The 26,513-nt window shown below is 31.1% G+C and overlaps 1 protein-coding gene across 1 annotated transcript; it reads right to left on the bottom strand.

Annotated features, from left to right (window-relative positions):
• Positions 1-2,722: 2,722 nt before the first annotated feature.
• Positions 2,723-22,967, bottom strand: LOC113403878 (acyl-CoA Delta-9 desaturase). The gene is made up of 8 exons (XM_026644505.2): positions 22,645-22,967; positions 11,130-11,566; positions 7,023-7,153; positions 5,628-5,839; positions 5,290-5,475; positions 3,597-3,766; positions 2,832-3,027; positions 2,723-2,801 (listed from the first exon to the last, which is right to left on the bottom strand). The coding sequence occupies exons 2-7, from the start codon at positions 11,437-11,439 to the stop codon at positions 2,909-2,911; spliced, it is 1,128 nt and encodes a 375-aa protein (XP_026500290.1). The 5' UTR covers positions 11,440-11,566; positions 22,645-22,967; the 3' UTR covers positions 2,723-2,801; positions 2,832-2,908.
• Positions 22,968-26,513: the final 3,546 nt, after the last annotated feature.

Below are 26,513 nucleotides of genomic sequence, written 5' to 3'. Positions count from 1 at the left end.
CAGAACACATCGTGATATTTGACACATTTATTTAGCATTTTGACATATGACAAGCACCATATGTATATTGCATCCTTGTCGAATAGTTACTTATCCTGCTCTTATAATGATATTACGATCTATTTAACATAATTCCGCGTATATAGGTTATATATTTTTTTCGAAAACGGTGCAGTTTCGCACGACGCGAGTGGTTTTGTTGTAATAAGGGACCAAACCTCTAACATATACAACACTTTGTTTCCCCAAATCGTGGCGACTTTTACTAAATCCAACCCTTGGAATATGTTGGTAATTTCTAAATCTCAGAAATCGAAATTGTTTTTTAACTTTGTGTTTGTATTTAATCATACGGTTTTATAGACTATAGTTAACCAAAGTTTCAATCTCAATCAATTCAACTCGATGATATTCAATCAACTTGATGATGTTTTTTCAAATAATATTTTTTATTTGAGAAGCAATTTTAATAAAACAAACGCTATATTTTACCCCAAGATAATTATAGTACATCAGTAAAAACCGCATCCAAATCGTTTAAGCCTTTTTGTTCTAAATATGAATAGATCAATCTAACTCCAAATCAGTTAGTACCACGACTGCCATTTGTTTTCAATGTGTCATACCGAATAGAATGGGCTTAACTAGAATTATGAGCAAATTTAAATAGAGTGTTTTTTTCATAAGTACTTTCCACGATAGTGTAAAGCCCTCGGAGCCTAACGGTGTTGATGATCTCAATTCTAATCCGACCAACTTCGACAATTCTTCACAAAAATAAATCTCAGATTAATCTTACTAAATACTTACATCGGTTACTATACGATCCCGATTATATTTCGTAATATTATCTTTTAAAAAGCATTACTTTTTTCAATATAAATTACCTTGAATGTCAGATTAAAAAGGTTTTTTAATAATATCTACCCCAAATGTCATTTGAAAACAAAACATTGTTATTTTGAGTTGTACGCTAGAAAATGTCGTGTATTTTGTGTTTCGCTACGAAGCAATGAATGCAGTGGCTCAGGTGGCCGAGTTATAATGGCAATTTCTTTTTGCCATTTAAGGCATTGCTTCATCAGGCATCAGTGTCTCACAATGTTCGCAAACAATGGCTATTCTTATATTCTATTGGTTTAATAACTACTTGATTCGAATCAAAATTCGAAGCATTTCTTCTTGCAAGTCGAAGATTATCTCGTTGTTGATCTATACGATTAGCTCAATGATTTCTCATTTCCAACCGAGCCGTTTGATAGTCTGCCTCTCTTTGCTCTTGTGTCTGAAAAGCAAGAAGTTGGGTCATACACTGCAGCGCTATTTTTTATATTGTTTAGTGATTGATTGATTGTTCCAATGCCTAATTGCATTACACCTTTTTTGGGAAAGACTTAAACTTCTGGGCCGCGGCATTGTTAATAATAAAACTCGTATAATAATTACATGTCTGTCCCTAGGATGTATGCTGTATGCTTAGATCTTTAAAATTATACAACGGATTTTAATGCGGTTCTTCTAAGTTCAAACCTAAATCCGTTACATTGACCATATGTTGTTATAATGATTGGCGAATCTACTAAATAGATACATAAATACAATAAATACAATCATGACCATTATCGAAGCATATATTTTCGGCATAATACTTTCAGAGACGAACAAAAAAGATTAAACCTATTGTGACACATCTGCGCGATCGTCTCGGCTTAATCGCTGAATTAACTTCTACTTCCGCTTTTTTTTCGATTTTTCGTCACTGTGATACAATTATAATTAGCTTGTCTAGTCGTGAGCTGTCAATTGCTAAAGATAGCGGTGTTCTAGACTTCTAACTAATTCTAACTTACGCGTTTTATGGTTATTCTGCTATGCGGGGCGAAGACTTCGACAGATCAAAGATCATTAAAATCGGATCAGCCGTTCCTAATTTATAAACGATGCTACTAACCCGATGTTATTTTATTTATAAATACATAAAGATATTTCACTTATAAGCGATTTAAATTTAAGCTTCGTTACATTTATTAAAAATATTGTACTGTTCAAAATCTATTGAAAAGTGGATTCAATTTTGTTAATAAGTACTGAATGAAATAGACTTAATTGTATATTAAGTCTATTTTTTCTTTTTTTTTTCTTTAATTAAGACCTGGATTGAAGGGCCCTTATTTGAAATTTGATCCTTATAAAACATTTCCAACCAAAATACTATATCATTTAGTTGCCTAATCATTACCCGCCATTGCCCAGTTTATTTTAATATGAAAATACTTATCTTTTTTTTTTTAAACGAGTAGATTTATTTATGTATAATCTACATAACATTGAATGCTAGTTTGACTCTAACTTGAAACTGAATTTCTTATAAAATAATTATAAGTCATAATAATTAAGTCTTTAAAATTATATTCGTTGAAAAATTTTTAATTGTAGTCGCAAGCAACATGCAGAGAGATAACATACATATGTGAATTCACCATTTTTTCCCTACGATTATTTTTTAAATTATGTATTCGTTTGATTAAGATTCGTTATAACAATTGATTTCTGTTGATTACAATATATTTAATGCAGTTTTTTATTCCTTTATAAATCATATACAAGAACTATTTTAAATTAATTTACACAATTGAACGTTATATTATAAATTATTTTATATGTATATATAAATATTAAAGTATATTCTAGGTACAATTAAGGCGTAATTGAAAAAATAGAATTCCATTGCAAAATTTAATTACACTGAGGCTTGTTTTATTTTAATACATTTGTTTTTATTGACAGTAAAATTCATATAAGTCTAAAGTTCAAGTTTAAGTAATAGTAAGTTTAAATTTAAAAATATGGGGTACAGTCAGTGGTCGTGGAAACATCAAAAGCGTCGTCCATTTTTATATACCCTGAGTTAGTCTGTGGCTTTACAATTTATACTGGAAGTCGGATCAGGTTCTTCCATACCATGGAAACTGCCGTCCCCACTTCGATTCACTTTCTTAAGGATCATAGACGGTGTAGCAGCTTTTACTGAAACGTATAAAGAATGATTTGATCAGGACGAACTTCAAGATTAATTCTAGTTTGAAATTAGAATACCTCATAATATTGTACCATTGTCACTACACGGCCTTAAAATTTACTGATTGAATGCACAAGGAGATAGGTTGTTTCAAATTATTAACAAAAAGTATTCAAAATAGTTGTTACAACATTAATTAATTCTACGTCGTGTGTGTTCGAAGAAAACACCACGAAATTTATTTAGTTCTGTCTACAGAAATATTTAGTTTTGAATCAGTTTTTTTATTATTACATATATAACATATTTTCTAATTAGTGGTCAGCATTTTTCTTCCTTTCTTCTTTGTCTTTAATTTTATTTACTATTATTTAATTTTATTTACTCTTCTTGTTACGTCGTAATATTCCTCGTCTTTTGCCCATTTACATTCATACCTACTTGTAATATGTCATTCACCCCGATCGCATATCCATATCAAGACTTCCAAAATCATTATTTCATAATCGAATAACTTAATTATCTTCACCAGATAAAGATAGATTTTATTTAATGAAATTACAAAAATATTTCTTACAATCATATGCCCAACCAATCTTAGCGAAAAAATCGATGAACTTAGTTGACAAGTTTAGTCTTCCTAGCTCCGACGTCCTGTAGTCCCATGGGAAGACATGGTGGTAATTATGCCACCCCTCCCCGAGCGCTGCCAAGCTCACCATCGAGTTCTCGACTGATTTGATAAATCTGAGAAAATCGAAATATTTTTAGCTCAAGGGATTTAATTTATACGATACAGAATTATGAGATGGGAACGGTAGGGCTTGCTACCTTAACGTTGATAGCTACATTAAACTAACGATTTCAAAAGGCTTCTGATGATACTTTAAGATATTTTGATTGGCAATTAAAACTTTATTTGAGTGTCCTTCAGTTCTGTTTTTTAAAGGAATAAGTAATTAAGGAATAACAAGATATAAACTAAACCGTCTAACTGTCTAGAACTGACTTATATTGTTATGAATTAAAATTGTCTTATTCCATAAATGTTATAAATGCTATAATGTAGTAAATATTACGCGTATTGCGTAACTTTTTAAAATTACAGATCGTGAAACTAAAAAAATATACATATTAAGCTAAATTACTGTGGGAACTATGAAATTATTCATAACAAATTTAATTTTTTTTTTTATATATTATATTATTTTATATTCCTCGTAAAATTCCCCTTGATAAATTCTGTAGTGTCAAATCATATGCTAAAGCGAAGTCGAGAACAGATCTACCCGCATGATCGCGCGATCCAAGCCATTCGGCATGGTGGGCATTAAAATCGCCAAGAATTATGATCTCTGCGGATGGGTTCTGCTGCAGCACGGAATCTGTAGCCATTTGGACGTGCTCAACCAGTCGGTCGGTTTCGGCATTACCGCTATGGGACCTATAAAGGCACGCGTAGATACGCGGATGGTCGTCGCAGTCTACACGCAGCCAGATAATCGATAGGTCCTGCCCTTCAAGGCTGCCGAGGCGTCGAGAGCAGATATCATCTCTGACGTAAACGCACACCCCAGCTCTTGGTAGAAAGGAATGTTCCAATTTGTACCCGGGGTAAGAGAGAAAAGTCGTATCGGCAGGAGAGGATATCTGGGTCTCGGTAAGAAAGAGCAAGGCCGGCTTCGCCGTCTCATGGTGAAAGTGAACGGCGTTCAAGTTGGAGTTGAATCCCCTTATGTTGCAGAAGTCCACGGTGAGGGTGGTAGGGGCTGCCTTAAGATGCCTGCTCCGCTTGCCCCGAACAGTGGCGAGTGCAAAATGTCCCCCCCCAGAATTCTGAGGGCAGCCTGGGCATCCCTGCTCAGGTGGTGTACGTCCTGAGCATGGATGCCCAGAGAGGGATTCTCCACCGCAGTCGCTGATGGTACCCTCCTGAGGTAATAAAACCAAATTCTGCACAACCATTATGTTTTGGGGGGGGGGGGGATCGGGCCTCCGGGACTCTCGCATACCGGACGAAACGCGGTAGCATAGCTACCACTTTACGCCGATTTTAAGTGAGAGAGTGGTACTTCCCCGGGCGTGCCGGCCCATTCGGTTGCAACCCGAAAGTATGCAGTGTGGCACTACCACTAGTATGTCATTAGGTTGTATTTTCGTATTATATTATATTATTATTATTAAAACAGCGGATACTATGTCCAAAATTACAATATATATATATGGTTAACATAAAAATATTTAATAATGATACAAATTAAAAGTTTAACCTGTCATACGGCTTATTCCCGCATAGATGTGCGAAGCTGTTGACGCAGAAAGCGATGTTAAGTGTCACCGTGAACCTCGTAACGAAGCTCACAACAAAACTGTTCAGAAGCGTTTCTTCCCAAAAGTACATTGGTATTACAATGGGGAGCATGACATTGAGTAATATAAATAAAGGTATGAAGAATCTGTGAATGAAGAAAAAAGAAAATAATTAAAATATATGCCTTTACAAAAGGCGAGGTAGACTAATTGATGTCATGTCAAATAATATATATCTTAGAAATAAATTCACAAGTTTTAGGTTAATTATTATAAGATATATTAAGTTAATACATACTGCCTTTGTAATCTAACTACGGGGTCATCCATGAGATCTGTAGAAATTTTTCTCAAGGCAACTCGTCTGTCTTCTACCGCTGGATGAGGCGTCAGGACTAACCAACCGACATGAGCAAACCAGAATCCTCTTCGCACATCGTGCGGATCCGCCACTGTCTCAGAGTACTTGTGATGTACTCTATGGTCTAATGCCCACGTATAGATATCTTTCTGAACAAATAAAAAAAAATAGAACCTCTGGCTTTATTCATATTTTTTATAAATAGCGTAATCATTTTCATTTATTTTCACTACGACCTCATATATTTAGACCGCGCTCGATTGGGTGTTACCGATAAATATGCCTCGCGCACACCTCACTGTGTCCTGTCTTTGCTGAGAAAAATATTTTTTTTTTTGTTTGTATTTATTAGGCATATAAAGAGGAGTTCCAACGCGATTTGCCCTCATCAAAAATTGCAAATCCGAAAGCTCCCCTGGTTTTATATTATTTAATATATTTGTATAAAAATAAAATATTATCGTGATAAAAATTTAAGAGCAAAAAGATTATTTAGTTCTATTGCTTCAAATTATTTTTAAACAATGAGGTTTTCAACGTTGATGTAGTTTGTGATAAAATATCAAATATTGTGAATGGAAATAAGTTACACAAGTATAACTTTTATTAAAACATCGAACACATTACGCCTACGAATAATTCAACAGCCTATTGAAGTAAAACGAAAACGAGGCGCAAATCAAATTCTAACTAGTAGGAAGCAATTAATATTTACTGAATTTATTTGAAGATTTTATTTGAAGATTAGAATTCTTTCTTGTTGTTTTGCATAAAGAATTGCGTAACATAGTATAATAAATAGAGCTCGTCGGTCTTCAACACATTTACATCATTCGAGTACGCTCTACAATGATAAGAGGTCAATTCGTACAATTGACTCCAATATTCGAAACCCTGTTTAATAAGTGCCATGTCTTCTTATATAAATTTATCTAACGCTGTGGTATTATATTGTTATAAAAAAAAAAACTTAAAATACTTCTCCAATTTCGGGTTTTAGGGAATTCTGAATATCTATGCTTTTTCGTTCGAACATAAAAATCTTTATTCTTCAGGTGTATATTTTAGTGATACCTCACCGTATCTTTAAAATCAAAATAAGCTCAAATTCAAATGGAAATTAAGAATTACGACTAGACTAAGCGATAAAAGGCGCCGACGATTATATAATCGTTTTGATATCAATTAAATATGACCAGTTAAATCCAATTGATATGAAAACGGAAGTACTGTCAGCAGTATTTTCTTAAAAAGTATATGTTAAAAATATTTTTTCATGTTGACAATTCTTTTTTAATTTTAATCAAAGGTATGATAACAAAATATACTCACTTGTCCTGTTATTGTAAAAAGTATGGCAAGTAAAATCCTGAACGGCAGCCGTGCTTTGTACGCTCTGTGAGACCAAAGCCTGTGAACGCCTGCGGTTATTCCAAAACCCGATGTATATATTGTGCCAAAAGCTGCGTGAATTAAAATAACACAAATTGTCATCGAGAATATAACACATACAAAAATGGTTAATTTGAACGACACTAACGATTAAAGTCGTTTACTTATTTTATTTATATACCTATGTTTGACGGCATATAGCGTGGCCTTTACATGTTATTGATTATTTAATTTTAAAATAAAAACATAATATTTCATACAGAGCTAATATCTATGGACGGTGGTAAACACTTACTGACAGGTGGCCATTAGCTAGTCCGCTCAACTACTATTAATAAAAATAAAAACCTATTGTTAATTATGCTGGTTAGTAAAAATGTTACTTGATAATCCAAATATTTGAAAATATACAAAAGTAGTGATTGAGCCAAGTAATCATATTAAGTATTTAATATAAATTACAAAAGCTCATGATACCTAGTTATAAATAAGATTGATTAGTTGTTAAACATAAGATAAACTAGTTTATATAATACATAGAAGTAGCACATAATTATTTTTTTTTTAATAAGAGAGATTGGGTTCTTTCTGATTGACCAATAGCCAATCTGGGTTCGGGTTCCTTTAGCCGGGATAATTCTTCGCCAGTAGCAAGGGAAACCGGGCTGAAAAACCTCGCTTCGATTTTCATAAAGGATACTTTGTATTGCCAGACACAGTTTGATTCCGACTTTTATCAAGTAACCATCAAGTAAATAAACAGAAGAAAATTTTTCAGGAAGTTTTATTTATTCGGCGAATAGAAAATATACAGACGTATTCATTAATATTATTGAGCAGTTGTATTGGATTACATTTATACTATATAACATGCTAGATTTACTGCATATTTATGACAATTATAGTACAATAATGTCCCCAGTACATTTGTGAGATAGAATAATTTGGTAAATGGAAAAACGCACTTAATACATTGCCTTAATACAAGCAGCGTTGTAAATATACTAAGTACAATTTCATTACGCAAATGAGAATTGCATTTCGTTAGAAATCTTTCTAGAAGACGATTTTCTTTTTAATAGACCGTCTCCGGGAGAAACTTATTTCTGAAGTCGTTTAAATAGATCTTTTATGAAAGAGAAATCATTTTACGATTCATATTTTTAGTATTTAAGTTTATTACAATACAATGAATAAATAATATTGCTTCTTCAATTTTAATTCAATGATATTAATTTAATTACTAAATTCCATATAAAGTAGTTTATTATATTAACTATTCACAGCTCAGTGTTGTACTAAAAGTTTTTTTTCTTACCTATGAATGAAATAATTATTAAACGTAATGGTCTAATTGTCAAAAAATTCCCTTATTTCTAAATATCTGTATTTCTAAATGTCATTTGTAGCTAACAAAATAACAAAAAATTGAGTTAAAGCAAGAAATAGTACTAGAATAGTTATTAAGACTTAAGCGATTCACTGGTCCCCTTCCTACTAGTTGAATTGATACTGTTTGTCTTGTAACTTCCATCCATTATTTTCAAGACTGAAAGTATAAGCACCATGCAAACTCCATATAGGCAATATTCCAGAGACTAGCAATGTAATTTGCTCGAAGAAACTGCTGTCGAAGCTCAGTGTTACATGGGTTAAGTCGCTTGTTTAAAAGTTTGAACACTGTTCCGAGTAAACTCTTCGATTACGTTGGAAGTAGTGTCAGAATCGATTTTTGTTTTTTATTTTCCGGGTAGACATATGACTCCACTCCACCAGATGTTAAGTGGAAGTGTTATTGTGTGTGTTGTCCATGGGCGGTGGTAGTCACTTCAAGATCTGTAACCAACTATCCATACTTCCATACTAATATTATAAATGCGAAAGTAACTCTGTCTGTCTGTCTCGCTTTCACGCCAAAACTACTGGACCGTTTTAAATGAAATTTGGTACACAAATAGTCTAGAGCCTGAGAAAGGATATAGGCTACTTTTTATTTGGGTTGCTGTTAAGGGTTGAAAAGAGGGTGAAAGGTTGTAAGTTGTTGAAAGAATTGTAATTTTTAGAACTAGAAGCATAAAACTTATATTTTAGGCTGTACACTTATAAACTGACATATCATGACACCCACTAAGGAGGAATTTTTGGAAATTCTACCCCTTAAGGGGTGAAATAGGGGTTGAACGTTTGTATGGAAGTCCATAATTTTTTAAGTTAAAAACATGAAACTTTATTTGGGATAGTGATTAAAAAAGGAGCAGATACATATTTAAGTGTTTCTGCATATTCTACCCCTACGGGGGTGAAATAAGGGATGAAAGCTTTTATGGAATTCTGTCATTTTTTAAAATTAAAAATATGAAACTTAATTTATGAGATACTAATTAAAAATGATTAAATACGTATTTAAGTGTTTCTAGATATTCTACCTCTAAGAGGCTTAATAGGGGTTGACATTTCTTATAGTTAGTCTAGAAATCCGTCATTTTTAAAGTTAGAAGCATTAAAAAGGTTATTTTTGGGTTATTAAAAATGAGTTGATACGTATTTAAACGTTTCTGGATATTTTACGCCTAAGGAGAGAAATTGGGTTGACATTCCGTAAACAGGATAGTCTGGAAGTCTGTCATTTTTGAAATTAGAAGCTAGAAATTTTATTTTTGGGATACCGATTAAAAATGAGTTGATTCGCATTTAAGCGTTTCTGGATATTTTACGCCTAAGGAGAGAAATTGGGTATATATATATTCTATATATACATATTCTACGCGAGCAAAGCCGCGGGTAACAGCTAGTATATATATATACGTGTGTAGAAGTAAATTGCCTTTCTTAAAAAAAAAGAGCACTTAAAGTATAGGTAAACTATATATGTATAAGTAAAATTACGGAATTTTTGTTTATTTTGACGGAAATTACTACCAACGGAAAGTGTCTGGTAAACTTGATTATATATTTAATATCAAACATACATAAAAACGAACTACTGACTATTTAAAAAAGGAGATTGTTTTATTTGTGTACTTTTAGCACCAGCTACCTGTAAACTGACCGGCGACCCGATCTAGCAGGTATAGGTTCGTTCAAAGTATGTAGCGGTATTACTCAACCTGACACATTTTATTACTAAGACATTACGTAACTTATGGCGGCCCTGTATTCTTGGACTATTATGTGAATGCAACTTTATAGAGACAAAATTGTTAGCTTGGGCGTTATCCAGTTAAAAGTGAGTAAGATTAGAAAAAATAAAATTTCTATATAGAACTTTTGGATGGCTTACGTGAATTTATACGTTAAGTTACAATAAGTATTATGTTAAAAAAAAGGGAAAATAACAGTAAAAATTTTAAAATTAAGACCACTTAGATATATTACAAGATATTAAATTGGAGCGAACGGTAAAATGTACGCAATGCTGGTTGTTTGACAATTGTTGTCCATATCGTATTACTTAAAATAAAAACATAAAAAGACCGGGTATATGAATATTAAAACTTTCATCACATTGATCACTTTTTGAAAAATTGCTAATAAACGGTAATCATTTTATTTGAGAATTATTTCGAGCGGATAAACGCAGTATTTATTTTTGAATAATTGATTAAAGGAATTTATTCAATTGTTTAATTAAATACTGAAAACTTTAACGAAATAGAATGAGTACAGTATTCCTTAACTTTTACAAATAAGTAAACCTGTAAGTCAGAGATTAGCAATACTTTTACTCAAAAGTTTGCAAACACCTATATTTCGATAATTTTTTATGTAAATAATGCCACGATAGTTAGGACGCATAAATATTAATAAAAGATTGCGGCTTCAAACCCGGGCAAGTACCAAATATTTTCACGTTCTTATAATTTATTTAATGTACGGTGGTGAAGGAAAGCATCGTGATGAAACCTGTATGATTCCAACACCATAACCGACTCTCATTGAAAAAGCGTGATGGAATATGCTTCAAATCTTCAAAAGAAGTAAGGAGAGTTTAGCCCAGCAGTGCTCATTTACATACACTAACTCCAGCCAATATTTCAAAATACTTACCAAATATTATTGTAAGGAATTTCACTGTATTAGTTAAAATAAGATACGCTCCATAAATCGTCACTAAGTGTAATGATGTTTGCGCTAATAAATCAGGCCACTTTATTCGTGATTTAAATTCCATCGCTTCATATTTAACGATGTCAAAGTTTGCATCACTATTTATGTCATCAGTAGTATCTTTCCTTAGTAATGTATTATTATTTTCAAACGTTTTGTCGTCGTCTAATTTGTAGTCGTTGTCCATAAAATGAAGTTCTTTAATCAAATCCATGGTGATCATTTTATAATGTTGAACTGTCGGTGCCATACTGGTGACAATTTTTTCTATCTAAACGATGTCACTGCTGTACACACAGAGATAGATTTAGAAAGTTTGAATGCTTCGTGTCGAATCTTGTCAGCCGTTTCATTAAGCAGATCACAATTTTCGGTATCTGTGAAAAAAGATTAAAAATAATTAAAATTATTATTGTGACTATAATATGTAGGTATTTGGACTAAAATAAATTTACTAAACTAAAAGGCTTACAACCGGTAAGATGTTTTATATAGTTATATCGCTTACTAGCCATTACTTCCAGAAAACTTTGGCAAAAAATCATGTTTTTTTTATATAATAGGTTGGCGGACGAGATAGATTATGGTGTATATAAAATATATAAGATAAAATCTATGTGCTATTCTGCATATAGATCTTATTTCTAAATTCTAGAGCAGAAACTAGTAATGCAATACTGTAATTGTTTTATCCTAACTATAAATAACTTTTTGAATTAAATGTAAAGGGTAATATCATAAATATTGCATGTAAAGGCTGATCATTAATTGATTTTAAAACTCTGTACTTAACGAATACATGATGTTTTTCTGAATATTTAAGTCGTTAAAATGTTTTTAATAGACGCCGTCACGAAGGCTGCAATAAGTGACTAATGGCCAAAGCAGATCGATAACAGTGTTATACACAACGAGATATTGTAAAAATACATATTATACGTACCATATAAAATAAGAAATTAAATGTGTCTTATAAAATACTGAGTGTGTTATTGGAATATTTTACGACAAATGCACTTAAACTTGGCTCGCTTAATATTTTTATAATTACATACTTGTAAATATAGTTAAAAAAAAACTTCTAGTAATACACAACTATTCATTTATTTTTTATAAGTAACTAGCTACCCGTCCCGGCTTCGGGTGGAATAAGGGCCTACATAAAACGTATATATTGAAGGACAAACATAAAAATAAAATCTTTTGGGCAAAATACCTTCTCGGGCTACGCAGGATATCTTACAAAAGATTCTTCACAATCATATCAATAATTTAGGATTGCATACAATACATACATAGTAGCAATAATTTTAATTTATATTGATGAAGTAGATAAACCAACATATCCACGCAATGTACAAGTAGTCAGAAGTGAACTGAATTAAATTGCCAAATAAGTTCGATATAGAACGATTATAAACGCGAGTTTTCAGGGCTTCCCCCGCATTTGTGAAGGGAGTGGAAGGAGACAGTTGTTATATACATATATAAATATTTTCCGGGATGAAAATAACCGAATTCTATTCAGATCCGTTAAGCGGCTCTGGTGTGATTAATTAACAAACATCCATCCACACTTTCGTATTTATTCGAATTATTGATACATTTGCGAAAACAAGACTTTTTGTTTAACTACATGACAGATATAAATTTTACAGCGTAAATTTCAGTCTATTTGACCACAGAGCGGTCAATAATAACCGTCTTCATTAAAGCAGTTATAGGTCAGTTGTGAACATATTTTGGCATAGTTGTATTGGCATTATTTCGCGGGCCAGTTGTTGTGAGCCCAGGTAAATGTCAATAACGCAAAACACATAATTAAATAAGCAATCGCGATCACGACAATACGTGCGTGACACGATACGATAGCGACTGTTTTAAATGTGTTACGTTCCGGGAAGGAATAGAACAAAATTACTAATGGTGCCGTTTTTCATATTAAGCACTTGTAATATTTCAATACATTTTAGTTCCTATAAACGAAATCGGCAATGTGTATCTTGTGAGGATCCACGTGATTTATCAAAATTTTGTATTGAAGATTTGACAACTAAATAGATGTGCACTTAATTTTTTTTTAAATAAATTTTTTATTTACATCTACATACCACTAATAGTCGCGCATTTGGTAGAGCAGTGTATGTAACTTGTTAAAGTAATTAATTCTGATGACCTCACCAATATCGGTCAAATCAGCCGCCTCACTGGAGATAGACAACAGTTGGCCACTGGACTTAATATAGTACACGAGCATGAACTCTCAATTACTTATTTTTCATAATCCTATGAAATCATAAATGCATATGACCGGGAACAGCTTAGGCGCAAATTTGATTACCTATCTGAAGCAGGAAAGTTTAAACACTTTCCTCCTTCCAAACTCACTAGAACTCTGAATAATTTCTTGAATGAATACTTTAACTCATAACTTTTATAATAAGTTATCTTTACATGCTTTGCATGTTATTTCTCTTAATATTCGTATTAAACTATTAGTTGATTTATTTTAATAATGTGTTTATTCAATTTAATAACAATACATTTTATTGTTGACCGCGAAAGCGCAGCGAACGAAAGTTAGTTGTAGTTAAAATTGTTGGTATGGTATAAAGTATGCATTCGAATAATTTAGTATAAAAAATAAATTAAATCAATATTAAATGCCCAAAGTAACATGTTTATCTGATGTTTATATGGGTTAATAATGAATTGGAGAACATTTAGAGAGACAGAGACTTTTAACTTTCTAATAGTGGATACCGTATAAAGATCCGTAGAGTGGTTTAAAAGACGTAAGCGGATAGAGAGAGGCAGACAGCGACTTTATTTATTAGGTATGTCAATTGTTATAGATTATGAAATAATTATTAATATTATATAAATTATATATTTATTTTTCACATCCTAGCTCTCAATAAGGGAAATTAATGTACCTCCAACCTGCCTTTACTGATGTATTCTCATATTGTAATACACACAATATTATTCATTAAACTAGATATTGTTATATTGAAATAAATTAAAAATAGAACAGTCGTATTTTAAGTTACTAGTGATAAGAAAACGTTTTGGAACATTTATTTTATTATTTAAGATCATACTCTTCTTATAATTCCAATCTATTCATATTAAGAATTAAAATATTTGTTCCAAATTTATTTTTTAATGTATTTTAAGTTGAATGTTGTTTGGTTCACTTCTTTTATAATTTTAGATCTAACAAACTTATTGTAAAAAAAAAAAATTAAAGACTACTGAGAATTGAAAGGACATTTCAGGTATAGGACCAACTGTACGTTACGTGGTGTCTAGAACAAAGGATTGCAAGGTCTATCTTTAAATTCTGGGTTGCTACTATTTTTTTTAGAAAAACCAACAGCATTAATGGATTTGATTCCATCACCTCATTATCTGAGGCCTTATATTAGTATAATATCCCTTTAAAACATTTTAACAAAGAAAATTATATTCACTGTTTTGTATATCTGGTGGCGCCATAATAAGCATGTATTTACGGAGTTTAAAAGTATTTGTTCTATTGATAAAATGATTTAAAAATATGATTTAAATATTCATATACATTACCAATGATTTAAATTTTAAGCGAAATATAATGGAAATTGAACACAATTGGGAATCTAATTAACCTTTTATTATTACAATAATTGCATTATGGGACGCCACATACGTCAACTGGTGTTAATGGTCTCATCCCATATTGCGGACACAGTGCAAAGGGCGAGAATCGTAGCGAAAATTGCTGAAACGCGTATACAGCACAAATATGTGTCTCTTATTTCTGTTTTATGTCGTTGTGTCGTTTGCAGTTGAAACACTTTTAGTTTGAAGTAATAATACAAATATACCTTGTCTTGTTGCTGCACTTAAAATCTTAATTGCAAAGAAATGCTCCTTGCATCATTGTCACATAGCTTTTAGATTTTTCTTTGATGTTTTTATTTAACTTTAATTATTAAAATGGAAAAAATAAAGCAAAAAATTTAATTTAATTTTTTTTATTATATTATTTTAATAGTAGTTAAGTATTGTGTTTCTTTTTTTTAATTCCTAATATAATTTACAATTCAGAAATTTTTCAAAACATCAAAAATTTATCATTGCGAATTTTAAATTATACTTGAATGATTAGGAAAAGAAAATTGGCTAAATAATAATATTTTTTTTCGACCAAATGAATATTAATTTTCAATCCTAAGATATATACTCCTTTTTAGGATGTTAGTAAAATACATATATTTTATACACATTATATATTTTTTTTAAATACAATAATTCATGTAACTATTATAGTTTTTCCTTTTGCGAAACATATTCCAGAAAAACCAATTCAAATTCAAATTAAATCATTTGAATTAAGAAATTCGAATTTATCACTAAGATCTATTATCTAAATTTTTAAATAAATTCAACTCTTTAGACAAGGTACTAAGGTTGCCTGGCAGAGATTGCTGTTTTAGCGTTAAGGCCGCCTTTTGTGCATATTCCTTGAACGTGACTAAAGTATGTGTTTATTGCTGTACAATAAAGAGTATTTTGATTTGATTTTAATACATATTTTTTCTTTTGCAACGATCAATTGAAATATAACAATAGCAACAATAATGATAAAACGAATAACAGAAGAAAAACAGGCAATACGATTTATTTAGCGTTAACTGTATATTTTCACTTCGTTTTTATTTGTCCCTGACCGTCCCTGTTGTTGATATTCAAGTAATAAAAAATAATTATGAAATTATTCTATAAGATCTTTAATATTTATAAGCGTTGCAACATGTTACATGAGCATAAGCAAACTGTGCTTACTCGGAAAACTGTTTAAGAAAGTCGTTACTATAAGTATGTTGTACATTTATCAAAAATATGGATGACGTTTTAACCTATTTTAATAAGGCTTTTGATAATATTGATTGTGCTACATTTTTTAAAAAAAATCATGGTAAAACTTCACCAGTAAATATCGTTCCTATGTTTCACGTAGGAAACACACTTGCAACCGTTTTATTTGTTTATCTTGATGCAAAACATATTTGTATATTCAAATTTTTGAGCACGATTTTATTGGACTAAATCTGAAAACACTTAAAAATAATATCCTAGTTTGAAACGAACATAGTTTAAAACATTTTCTAGTTCCACCATTGATTTATTTCTTACGATTATTATTACAGGACTCTTTTATTGCAATAGTGTAGTCTCGTTATTACAAAATATACACGCTAGTGTTGAAAGCAAACCTAAATAAATCTAATTTTCGGACTAGCTGATAGAGGTGAAGCGTTTCGGGTATGGGCAAATTGTTATACATATGTATATGTTAGTTTTACAGTATCTCGAATAACCGCGATCGTCTTGACGTCGTGACATATACATATTTATAACTTCATTTATGTCCTCGTTTGCTATGTAAGATTAAATTAACTCTTTTTTTTATGATATCGGTAGGCGGACGAGCAAATGGTAAGTGGTCACCACCGCCGATAGACAATGGCGTTGTAAGAAATATTAACCATTCCTTACATGATCAATGCGCTACCAACCTTGGGAATTAAGATGTTACGTCCCTTGTGCCTGTAGTTACACTGGCTCACTCACCTTTCAAACTGGAATACAACAATACTGAGTACTACTGTTTGGTGGTAGAATATCTGATGAGTGGGTGGTACCTACCCAGACGGGCTTGCACAAAGCCCTACCACCAAGTAAAAGTAGATTATTGAATTCCTTGTGAGCAAAAAACTAAAGAAACAAACAATATGAAAATGATTACATAAAACTGTTTAAAATATGTAATATTCAACCTATTAATTTGAAACATAATTACTGGGTGTAATCAACCATTGCAATCAGGTGCATGTCTGACCTAGTGTATATTAATAATAAACATGCGCCTAACTGTTCGACGTTTACAAGTGACTTTATTGTACCCAGAATTGTATAATATAACGGAAAAAATAATTGAAAAAAAAAACATTTACCCCATCTTAAATAGTCTCTAAAAGTGCTTACTTAAAAATAGATTATTTTGATTTTGTTTTTGAAAACCGACCAAGTCATCTTTTTACACCTAAGATGGCGTATCCCCAGTTACACTTGAACATTAAAATAAACGAATTTACAATTTAATACAGTCATTTGAGCAAAAATATTACTAAACGATGGTAGGTAATACTTCCACGACCTGATTTGCTACTCTAGAAGAGTTTTACAATATATAAGGACATAATTATACGAGCACAAGTTCAATCGTAGCGCGTCAAGTTGGTGAGTAATACAAACTTCGGGCACGCTAGATCGATATTTGTACGAATAGATAAATGAACTACTGAGAAAATATAAGCGTACCCAATGATGTTCTAGTAAAGTAAGTAGTTTAAGGTTATTAAAGTTTATTAGAATATCATTGAGCGTACGTACATACATTGATATTGCCAATAAATATTTTTTTTTATTTTGATATTTGACATTCACTTGATTATTATCATTACCAACTGAGTTATTAGATGTACGCATACTAATTATTTTATATAAAAAATGAACAAAAATATATATACATATACCTAGGTAAGATCAGAGCTCATTGTTTAATCTGAGATATTGTATTGCGACTATAAACTTGGCTTAATCACGGCAATAAAAATTGTACTATATAATCATTTATAACTAATGCACAATTGAAGGTCGCTTAGTATTTTTTTAAACAACAGAGATAGAAAAAAAAGTATCGTAATCAAATATATGCTTTCATGACTTTTTCAAATAAAACGTCTATATAAAGTGTACTTTGGACAGTATGAAATTAACATAGAAGTGCAAGACTTTTCACACGGTTCTAAAATGTAAATACAAATACCACCGTCCACACACATAAACACCGTCCACATATTACTTGGTGGTAGGGCTTTGTGCAAGCCCGTCTGAGTAGGTACCACCCACTCGTCAGATATTCTACCACCAAACAGCAGTACTCAGTGTAACTACAGACACAAGGGACGTAACATCTTATTTCTCAAGGTTGGTGGCGCATTGGTGATGTAAGGAATGGTTAATATTTCTTATAACGCCATTATCTATGGGCGGTGGTGACCACTTACCATCAGGTGGCCCATTTGCTCGTCCGTCTACCGATATCATAAAAAAGAAAAATATAATTATAATAAATCTAAAATACAAGACGTAATAGATATAACACTTTGGTATATTCTTACAAATTGTTTCATAATACCTGCGTCTGTGCTTATAAAAAAGGCCACACAAACCGGTTGAAAATTTAGTAGTTGTATAGCAGTTATAAATGACAACTGCATAACAAAAGGGCGGAACAAATGTGTCGGTTCGATCCGACAACGGAATACCAAACTACCTAAATTCTTGTTTATTATTTACCAACAGCAATAGATGAAGAAACAAACCGTTAGAAATTGCCTCAGTTAAGTCGTAACTCGTTATGTTTTATGTTCTTTAAGAAGTTGGGACGCACAAAGTACACAAATTGAACATTTGGAAAGGACAAAAACAAACCATTCGATAATGACGAGAAATAATTCAGAGAGCGATTTAATTACTAACTAATTAATACCTGGTACTTACGTGTACATTAGTTCAGTACCGTGTCAATAAATAATGCCACGCTTCAGAATAAGAAGTAAATCTATCTAATTTATAAATATATCACAAATATATGTTCCTAAATTTTATCATTAATACAATTTAATAGAAAATAACTACATTGTACATATTTTTAGTCAGTAGTTTGACTCAGTACTTTTAGTTTGATTATTGAAATTTATTTATCAGACACGCCAATATTATTATTTTTAATATTGAGGAGATAAATCTGAAGGTTGGGTCAATCCCGGACAAAAACACACCAGTGTTTTTTTTATTATAGAATGAATTATGAACCCAGAATTGTTTTAATATTTTATTAAGACAAATTTAATCAATAAATCTAGATAAATCGGTTTCCAACACAGGACTTATCAAACGATTGTGAATACTAACATAATTGTTAATATGGTTATTTGAAAGAACAAATATGCGAGTTTCTTGCTGTTTCTTCTTGGTGAAGGTCGATTGCGAAACGGTGCTAGAGTTGATATTGACATTTGATTTATTAAAATCGGTTTTTAAGTTTTCGTTTAGCAGTGAATAACAGCTGATACAGCGTTTTTCGAAAATGAATCACCAAAGAGGGATTTATAATAATCGAATACATATATATATCATATAAATATCCCCCTATTTTAAATTATCCTCACCACATCATACAAAATCATATAAAAGTTAACTTATCTTATCTTATCGAGAAACGTTTACTCATACCTGCAATATGCACGTGCGAGACAGTTCTGCAGCGATAACATGGCCCATAAAATAAGACTGATTTAAATAGTTATTAGTGGAAACTATTAAATGAATAATTATTTCTATGCAGAACTACCTGATCGGATCCCAAATCGTTAAACATTATTCAGAAACCTACCAGAAATGTCGATCTTCCGTATACATATATTTTAACAAATTATTGTTATCACCTACGTTCCTTGAGAAATTCCTGTGAAAAATTACATCCTGTTAGAGTCACTGGCTTAGGTTGTCAGTCAGACATTTTAAAATTTGACTGAGTAGATTAAACATAACAATTATGTAACTTCTTCGTTGGTATAAAGACTAGCTTATAAGGGTCACATGGTCATCATGGGTTCACATTCCGGGTAGGTATCAATGGTATTTAATTTTTTTCTGTCCAACGATTCGCGGTATTACGCGATTTTGGAATTTAGTTTCTCACGCCCTAAAGTATTCGGAACGCACGTTAAATTATTGGTCCTGAGCCTCGCTTGTTGTTTCGACTTGCCATTACATAATGAGTGTGAGGGAAAAGAGAATAGATAATCCTGTGTTTTCGCGCACAATTATAACCAACAATATATTCTGCAGTAGCTGCGTAGTTAGTTAGACTAGTTTCCGTTGAGAGTAGTGGCCGCGACTGAAATCGGTCAGGTGAACATCACAATCCCGCAATCCACACAAAAGAAAATTGGTAACTTTGTGTTGTCATTATGCGTTCATGTCAAGAATAATGTAAGAGTAATTATCTTAAGCCATAAACAAAATGATAAAACTTTCTGTGATTTTGGTAAATTCCTCGTTTATCACAGGTGTAAACTCAGAATTTACTGAATATATCAGTAGATTTTTACCTTTACAATTACATATTAAAAATAAAAATAGGAATAAAATGGAAAAAAAAGATGTTCTATTTCAAAGTGTGGTATTAAATCATTCAACGACATTTATAAACAGGTAGTGTATTGTATATTTGTTTGATTAAAAACTTCTAGTGCTCCAGTTCATATAAGGAACATCCACATTAATATACGTTGATTTTATGCGGACATCTTGTACAGTTTTGATGCTCATTGAGGCGCAAAACTAAGGCGGCCAAAACAGTTAGGTACACGAAAAATATTTGAAAAAGATGTAATAGGCATTACAAACTTCTTGTCATTATGTTAGCAGAGTCATCATTTAGCATGATAGTAATTGTATTAAAGTGTAATATGACTAATTATATGAATGTGTATACATTTTGATAGATTTAAGTTGAGTGGTTAGAACACGCGAATCTCATTCAATCAATCACTACTGAATTTTACAAGTGCCTAGTGTGTATTTATAATTCATCCATTATTGGTGAATGAATGCCTCATAAAGTCTTCATGTATCGAATTAAATTCTGACACATGTGCATGTGTTTATACGAATCGGTATTGGTGCGGTGTGTTGGAAAGATCTCGAAAGAATTTCCTTAAAAAAAATATAAAAAAATTTAACCAACTTCAAAATTAAAAACAGATAGTGAACTAAAAATAATATTTTTTAGAACTCTTAGAAAGGAAAACAAAATTTAAAAACTGATTTGCTTAAGATATACCTAATTCAGTACACATGCTGACAATATATTTTGAGGTCTCTGAAACTACTGGACCGATTTTAATGAAACTTACACTGTTCCCGAAGTTGAAACGCACCTAACTTAAATTAAAAATGATAATTTCGATACGACTTTTAGTTTTCGAGAAATTTGTGGAAAAACATACAAACATACACTTACGAATTTAAGCACATATGCTTGGAAGCCTAAATGGATCATCATAATCAAATATTATTCAATTCTAGCAATGTTACAAACATACATGTCGAATTGATAACCTCCTTTTTTTGAAATCGCTTAAAAAGAGCTGTTACAAGTTTAACTTTCATAACAGTTTCAGATTTTATAGTATGCATACAGATTGTATACCTTTTTAAGATAACCATTACGTCATCGTATTTGAAGAGAAAATTATATGCACTAACGCTTCAAGGTAAACTCCGTTAAAATAATGACCGATTAACCGATTACTTTACAAGAGATTTGGAAATCTCTAATCAGTTGTAGAAAAGTCATCAACAGGATCAGAATCAGAAATATCTTCAATGTATATATATATATATCTAAGTCACAAGTTTTTTGTTTAATGGGAAAAGGATTAATTCGGCATTCGTCAGTAGATGTTTCGCATCAAAATAATATGTTTCTGTCTCAATATTTACCATAATAAATTGAAGAAAAACCTTAATCGGTTTGAAGTAGAGACTATTGACTGCAAATTAAAAAAAAAATTTAAATGTCAAATAATATTTTCTAATACAAACTTAAAAATAAACAAGTAACTAATCATTTAAAATAACATTTACCTTATAAGTATAATTTATGTGAGGCAAACTAAGTCTGGAGAGCTATTATGGGTTTTTGTATTACGTAATGTCTCCTCTCAATTAGTCCGTTATTGTTAGACATTGATAGAATTTATAGTATGTACCTAGTTACTGACTCGAAATACTCGAATGATATCATTGTATTGTCACACGCCCAAGGCCGTCGTTACGAGGTTTAAATGAAAAATATATTTCTTATGCAAAGTAAGGAAAATGTTTCATAAAATATATTTGTCTTGCGGTATTCATAATCAAGTACCTTTATTTATCAAACTCAATTAAAGTTACGTTTATTTATATTTGTAAAGTATAGTATTATGAAAACTCTTTCGTAATTACAAGCGTAGGCGTCAATATAACATGAATAGTTATAAAACTAAGTATGTCGATTAACTCGTAATACTATGCTCCGTTGCCTAAAAGAAATCGCTGTTAGAGCGATAATTGTTGTAAAATGTATCGGTGTACAATAAATGGTATTGTATGTTGTTGTTTTTATTTACTCTAATGATAACAGAAGCAAAACATCGCAAGTTACATTGAAATATTAAGATTTAAGACATTTAATTATATTTATTGCATAATTTAACATTTTTTAAGAATCACGTTTAAATGTTGATATAATTCAATGTATTTTCCGTTTATTCTAATAGTTTATACATACCAAGTAGATTTTCAGACACCTGAACAATTCATGAGCGTCGTTGTATTGAAACTAGTATCATCCAACCTTGACACACACAAAACTGTTTACGCACGTGACAAAACAAACTGTTGAAATTGGAAATGTTTAAAATTTCAAGTAAAATGTAGGTACAGCGTAGGTACCTAGTTGCAATTTTCAATTTTATCGTGTAACAAAATTCAAGGAAAATTACTGACTGAATTAGTCATTCTAGCGAAGTAGTTAACGGCCTTATAATGCAATGGGCCGAACAATACCGGCGCGCGCGACATGCTATAGTGAACTAGTGACGTGGTTTGGTAGCTTAGGATAGCACTGATGGGATGGGGACGGGGCCATTCAAACATTGCATACCTACCTATAATAGTTAACACGTCTTAAAAAGTATACACAAGGCGCTAATGTCCGGAGATATGATCTTATGTTATTATTTCTAAACACTTTGTATAAATATATGACAAAAGCGTCAATTACATTTCTTTTTGAGTTTGACTTTGACTTTATGTTATTCAAATAGTAATGTTGTACAATATTTCTTTTTTAGTCATGTAAAGTTGTGTTATGCTAATTATTCTATATTAAGGAAATAATTGTAATTATTTAGAGCCTAGATATCCCAAACTGAAGAACACGTGTATCTTAACTAAAGATTGCAGGTTCGAATCCGGTTAAGTCCCACGGATTTTGATCTATGAATTCAAAGAAAAATAAGATATTCTGTAAAATGAATGCTGGGATATATCTTCAGAACGTTATGCAGAGTCAAGTGCCGATGCGTCACCAGGCGGCAGCGAGGCGCGGCGGTAACGGCCTACGCACGTATATTATAAGGGCTCTGTTTCCAGGGATACCATAACTTAGAAATAAAAACTAGAAATTTTACTATTACTTTTTCTCATACAATACATATGAACCCCTATTTATTTAACAGTTTATTATACGTGCCAGAATTCAATACATAAAAAATAAAACCATTTAATTTTAAGTATAAAAGCCATTCTAGTTCTTGAAGGATTAAAAATCGACGGTTGTAAGTTAACAAAACTGCTTAACGATCAAAAGTACAGACATAAAATTTTGTATACGAATTATATTTTAATACCACGTTCTAATCTCTGGCATAACAATGAATATTCACGTTATTTAGTCAAAATTTTTGGAATTATCGACAAAATATAACAATTGTGTTAACATGTATTATGTATACGAACTTTGTTTGCGCTATATACATATTTATAAGACTAAAAATGTAAAGAGTCCAAAAATATAAATTCAAATAACATTATAGGTAATCAGTTAATTCTAATCTAATTCGCAACTAAAGTCATTTTTAATTTTTATTATTTTAGCCATTATTCATACACAGAAAAAAGCACGATGGAAAAACATTAAATGGCTTTATAACCCTCACAGCGTTAAAAAGTCGAGACTTCGTATTATAAAGAAAATGTTTTAATAACGCTTGCGGCCCTATTTTCTCCACAGGTATCGTTTTCGCTATCTCGTAATCTTAGATTATTAAAACAATATTCACGGTAATTCTGATGTGTCATCCGTATCTGAAGTATTAAGAACACCTGTTTATTTATTGCGTTGAGTCAAGTGGGAAAATAAGGCCTTGTCAGCCATCACTTGTATGACCGTTTTCATTTATGAAACTATTGACAAAATCTGACTAACATACAATGCACAGCCTCAACTAATGGGTCTAGCGGATAGAAGTTTTGCACAGGAATTCCTATTGAATATACAAAATTAAACTCCTAAGGGGGTTAAATAAATAAGCAGATTAATCAAAGTTTATATGGATTTTCGTCATATCTAATATTATAAATATGAAAATCAGTTTATAGGGTCTATTAATTAGTTACAGATTTGTTAAAGTTTTGTTTTTTTAATTCACCCTTTAACGGTTATTAAATTTAGTTAGTTAGCTATTCATTGTTTCAATATTTATTTCTCATTTTGACAACATGAAATAAAAGCTTGATTTAAAAAATTTTGTTTTACTCTCGATATATTTATTTAATTTTCAGTTTTCGACATTTATCAATTCAATTTCAATTTTTCAGTAGCTCGCCTGTTAATTTACTACAATTTGGTTCTTTAATAAGGATACCTTGTGATTTAACCGTACTTAAAAGAAAAGAGGCTGCAAGAAAGAAAAAAAAAAACACCGAAGAGCATTGAGCCTAAAAAGACAAAGCTGTCGAAAATAATACCCTGCATTTTGGGGGGGTTAAATAAATAAGCAGATTAATCAAAGTTTATATGGATTTTCGTCATATCTAATATTATAAATATGAAAATCAGTTTATAGGGTCTATTAATTAGTTACAGATTTGTTAAAGTTTTGTTTTTTTAATTCACCCTTTAACGGTTATTAAATTTAGTTAGTTAGCTATTCATTGTTTCAATATTTATTTCTCATTTTGACAACATGAAATAAAAGCTTGATTTAAAAAATTTTGTTTTACTCTCGATATATTTATTTAATTTTCAGTTTTCGACATTTATCAATTCAATTTCAATTTTTCAGTGGCTCGCCTGTTAATTTACTACAATTTGGTTCTTTAATAAGGATACCTTGTGATTTAACCGTACTTAAAAGAAAAGAGGCTGCAAGAAAGAAAAAAAAAAACACCGAAGAGCATTGAGCCTAAAAAGACAAAGCTGTCGAAAATAATACCCTGCATTTTGGGGGGGTTAAATAAATAAGCAGATTAATCAAAGTTTATATGGATTTTCGTCATATCTAATATTATAAATATGAAAATCAGTTTATAGGGTCTATTAATTAGTTACAGATTTGTTAAAGTTTTGTTTTTTTAATTCACCCTTTAACGGTTATTAAATTTAGTTAGTTAGCTATTCATTGTTTCAATATTTATTTCTCATTTTGACAACATGAAATAAAAGCTTGATTTAAAAAATTTTGTTTTACTCTCGATATATTTATTTAATTTTCAGTTTTCGACATTTATCAATTCAATTTCAATTTTTCAGTGGCTCGCCTGTTAATTTACTACAATTTGGTTCTTTAATAAGGATACCTTGTGATTTAACCGTACTTAAAAGAAAAGAGGCTGCAAGAAAGAAAAAAAAAAACACCGAAGAGCATTGAGCCTAAAAAGACAAAGCTGTCGAAAATAATACCCTGCATTTTGGGGGGGTTAAATAAATAAGCAGATTAATCAAAGTTTATATGGATTTTCGTCATATCTAATATTATAAATATGAAAATCAGTTTATAGGGTCTATTAATTAGTTACAGATTTGTTAAAGTTTTGTTTTTTTAATTCACCCTTTAACGGTTATTAAATTTAGTTAGTTAGCTATTCATTGTTTCAATATTTATTTCTCATTTTGACAACATGAAATAAAAGCTTGATTTAAAAATTTTTGTTTTACTCTCGATATATTTATTTAATTTTCAGTTTTCGACATTTATCAATTCAATTTCAATTTTTCAGTGGCTCGCCTGTTAATTTACTACAATTTGGTTCTTTAATAAGGATACCTTGTGATTTAACCGTACTTAAAAGAAAAGAGGCTGCAAGATAGAAAAAAAAAAAACACCGAAGAGCTTTGAGCCTAAAAAGACAAAGCTGTCGAAAATAATACCCTGCATTTTGTGTACCGTGCAAGCCCGGCGTAATATAATTTATAATATTATGCGATCAGCAACGCCGAGATTATATTCTGTCGATAATTCCAGAAATTTTGACTAAATAACGTGAATACTATCATTGTTATGCCAGAGTTTAGAACGTGGTATCAAAAAATAATTCGTATACAAAATTTTATGTCTGTACTTTTGTTCGTTAAGCAGTTCTGTAGTCCGTCAT

This window comes from Vanessa tameamea, chromosome 10 (assembly GCF_037043105.1).
Source record: "Vanessa tameamea isolate UH-Manoa-2023 chromosome 10, ilVanTame1 primary haplotype, whole genome shotgun sequence".
Lineage (NCBI taxonomy): Eukaryota > Metazoa > Arthropoda > Insecta > Lepidoptera > Nymphalidae > Vanessa > Vanessa tameamea.
The sequence above is the reverse complement of the archived record's forward strand: the minus strand, read 5'-3'. Positions and strand labels throughout refer to the sequence as shown.

Bases quoted from the DNA above. Each gene is read 5' to 3' on its own strand.
- LOC113403878 (XM_026644505.2), bottom strand. From the start codon at position 11,439: ATGGCACCGACAGTTCAACATTATAAAATGATCACCATGGATTTGATT. The intron at 7,154-11,129 runs GTAAGTATTTTG...TAATTCACGCAG, and splicing joins ATTCCTTACAATAATATTTG to CTTTTGGCACAATATATACA. The intron at 3,767-5,289 runs GTTAAACTTTTA...CGATTTTCTCAG, and splicing joins GGGAATAAGCCGTATGACAG to ATTTATCAAATCAGTCGAGA.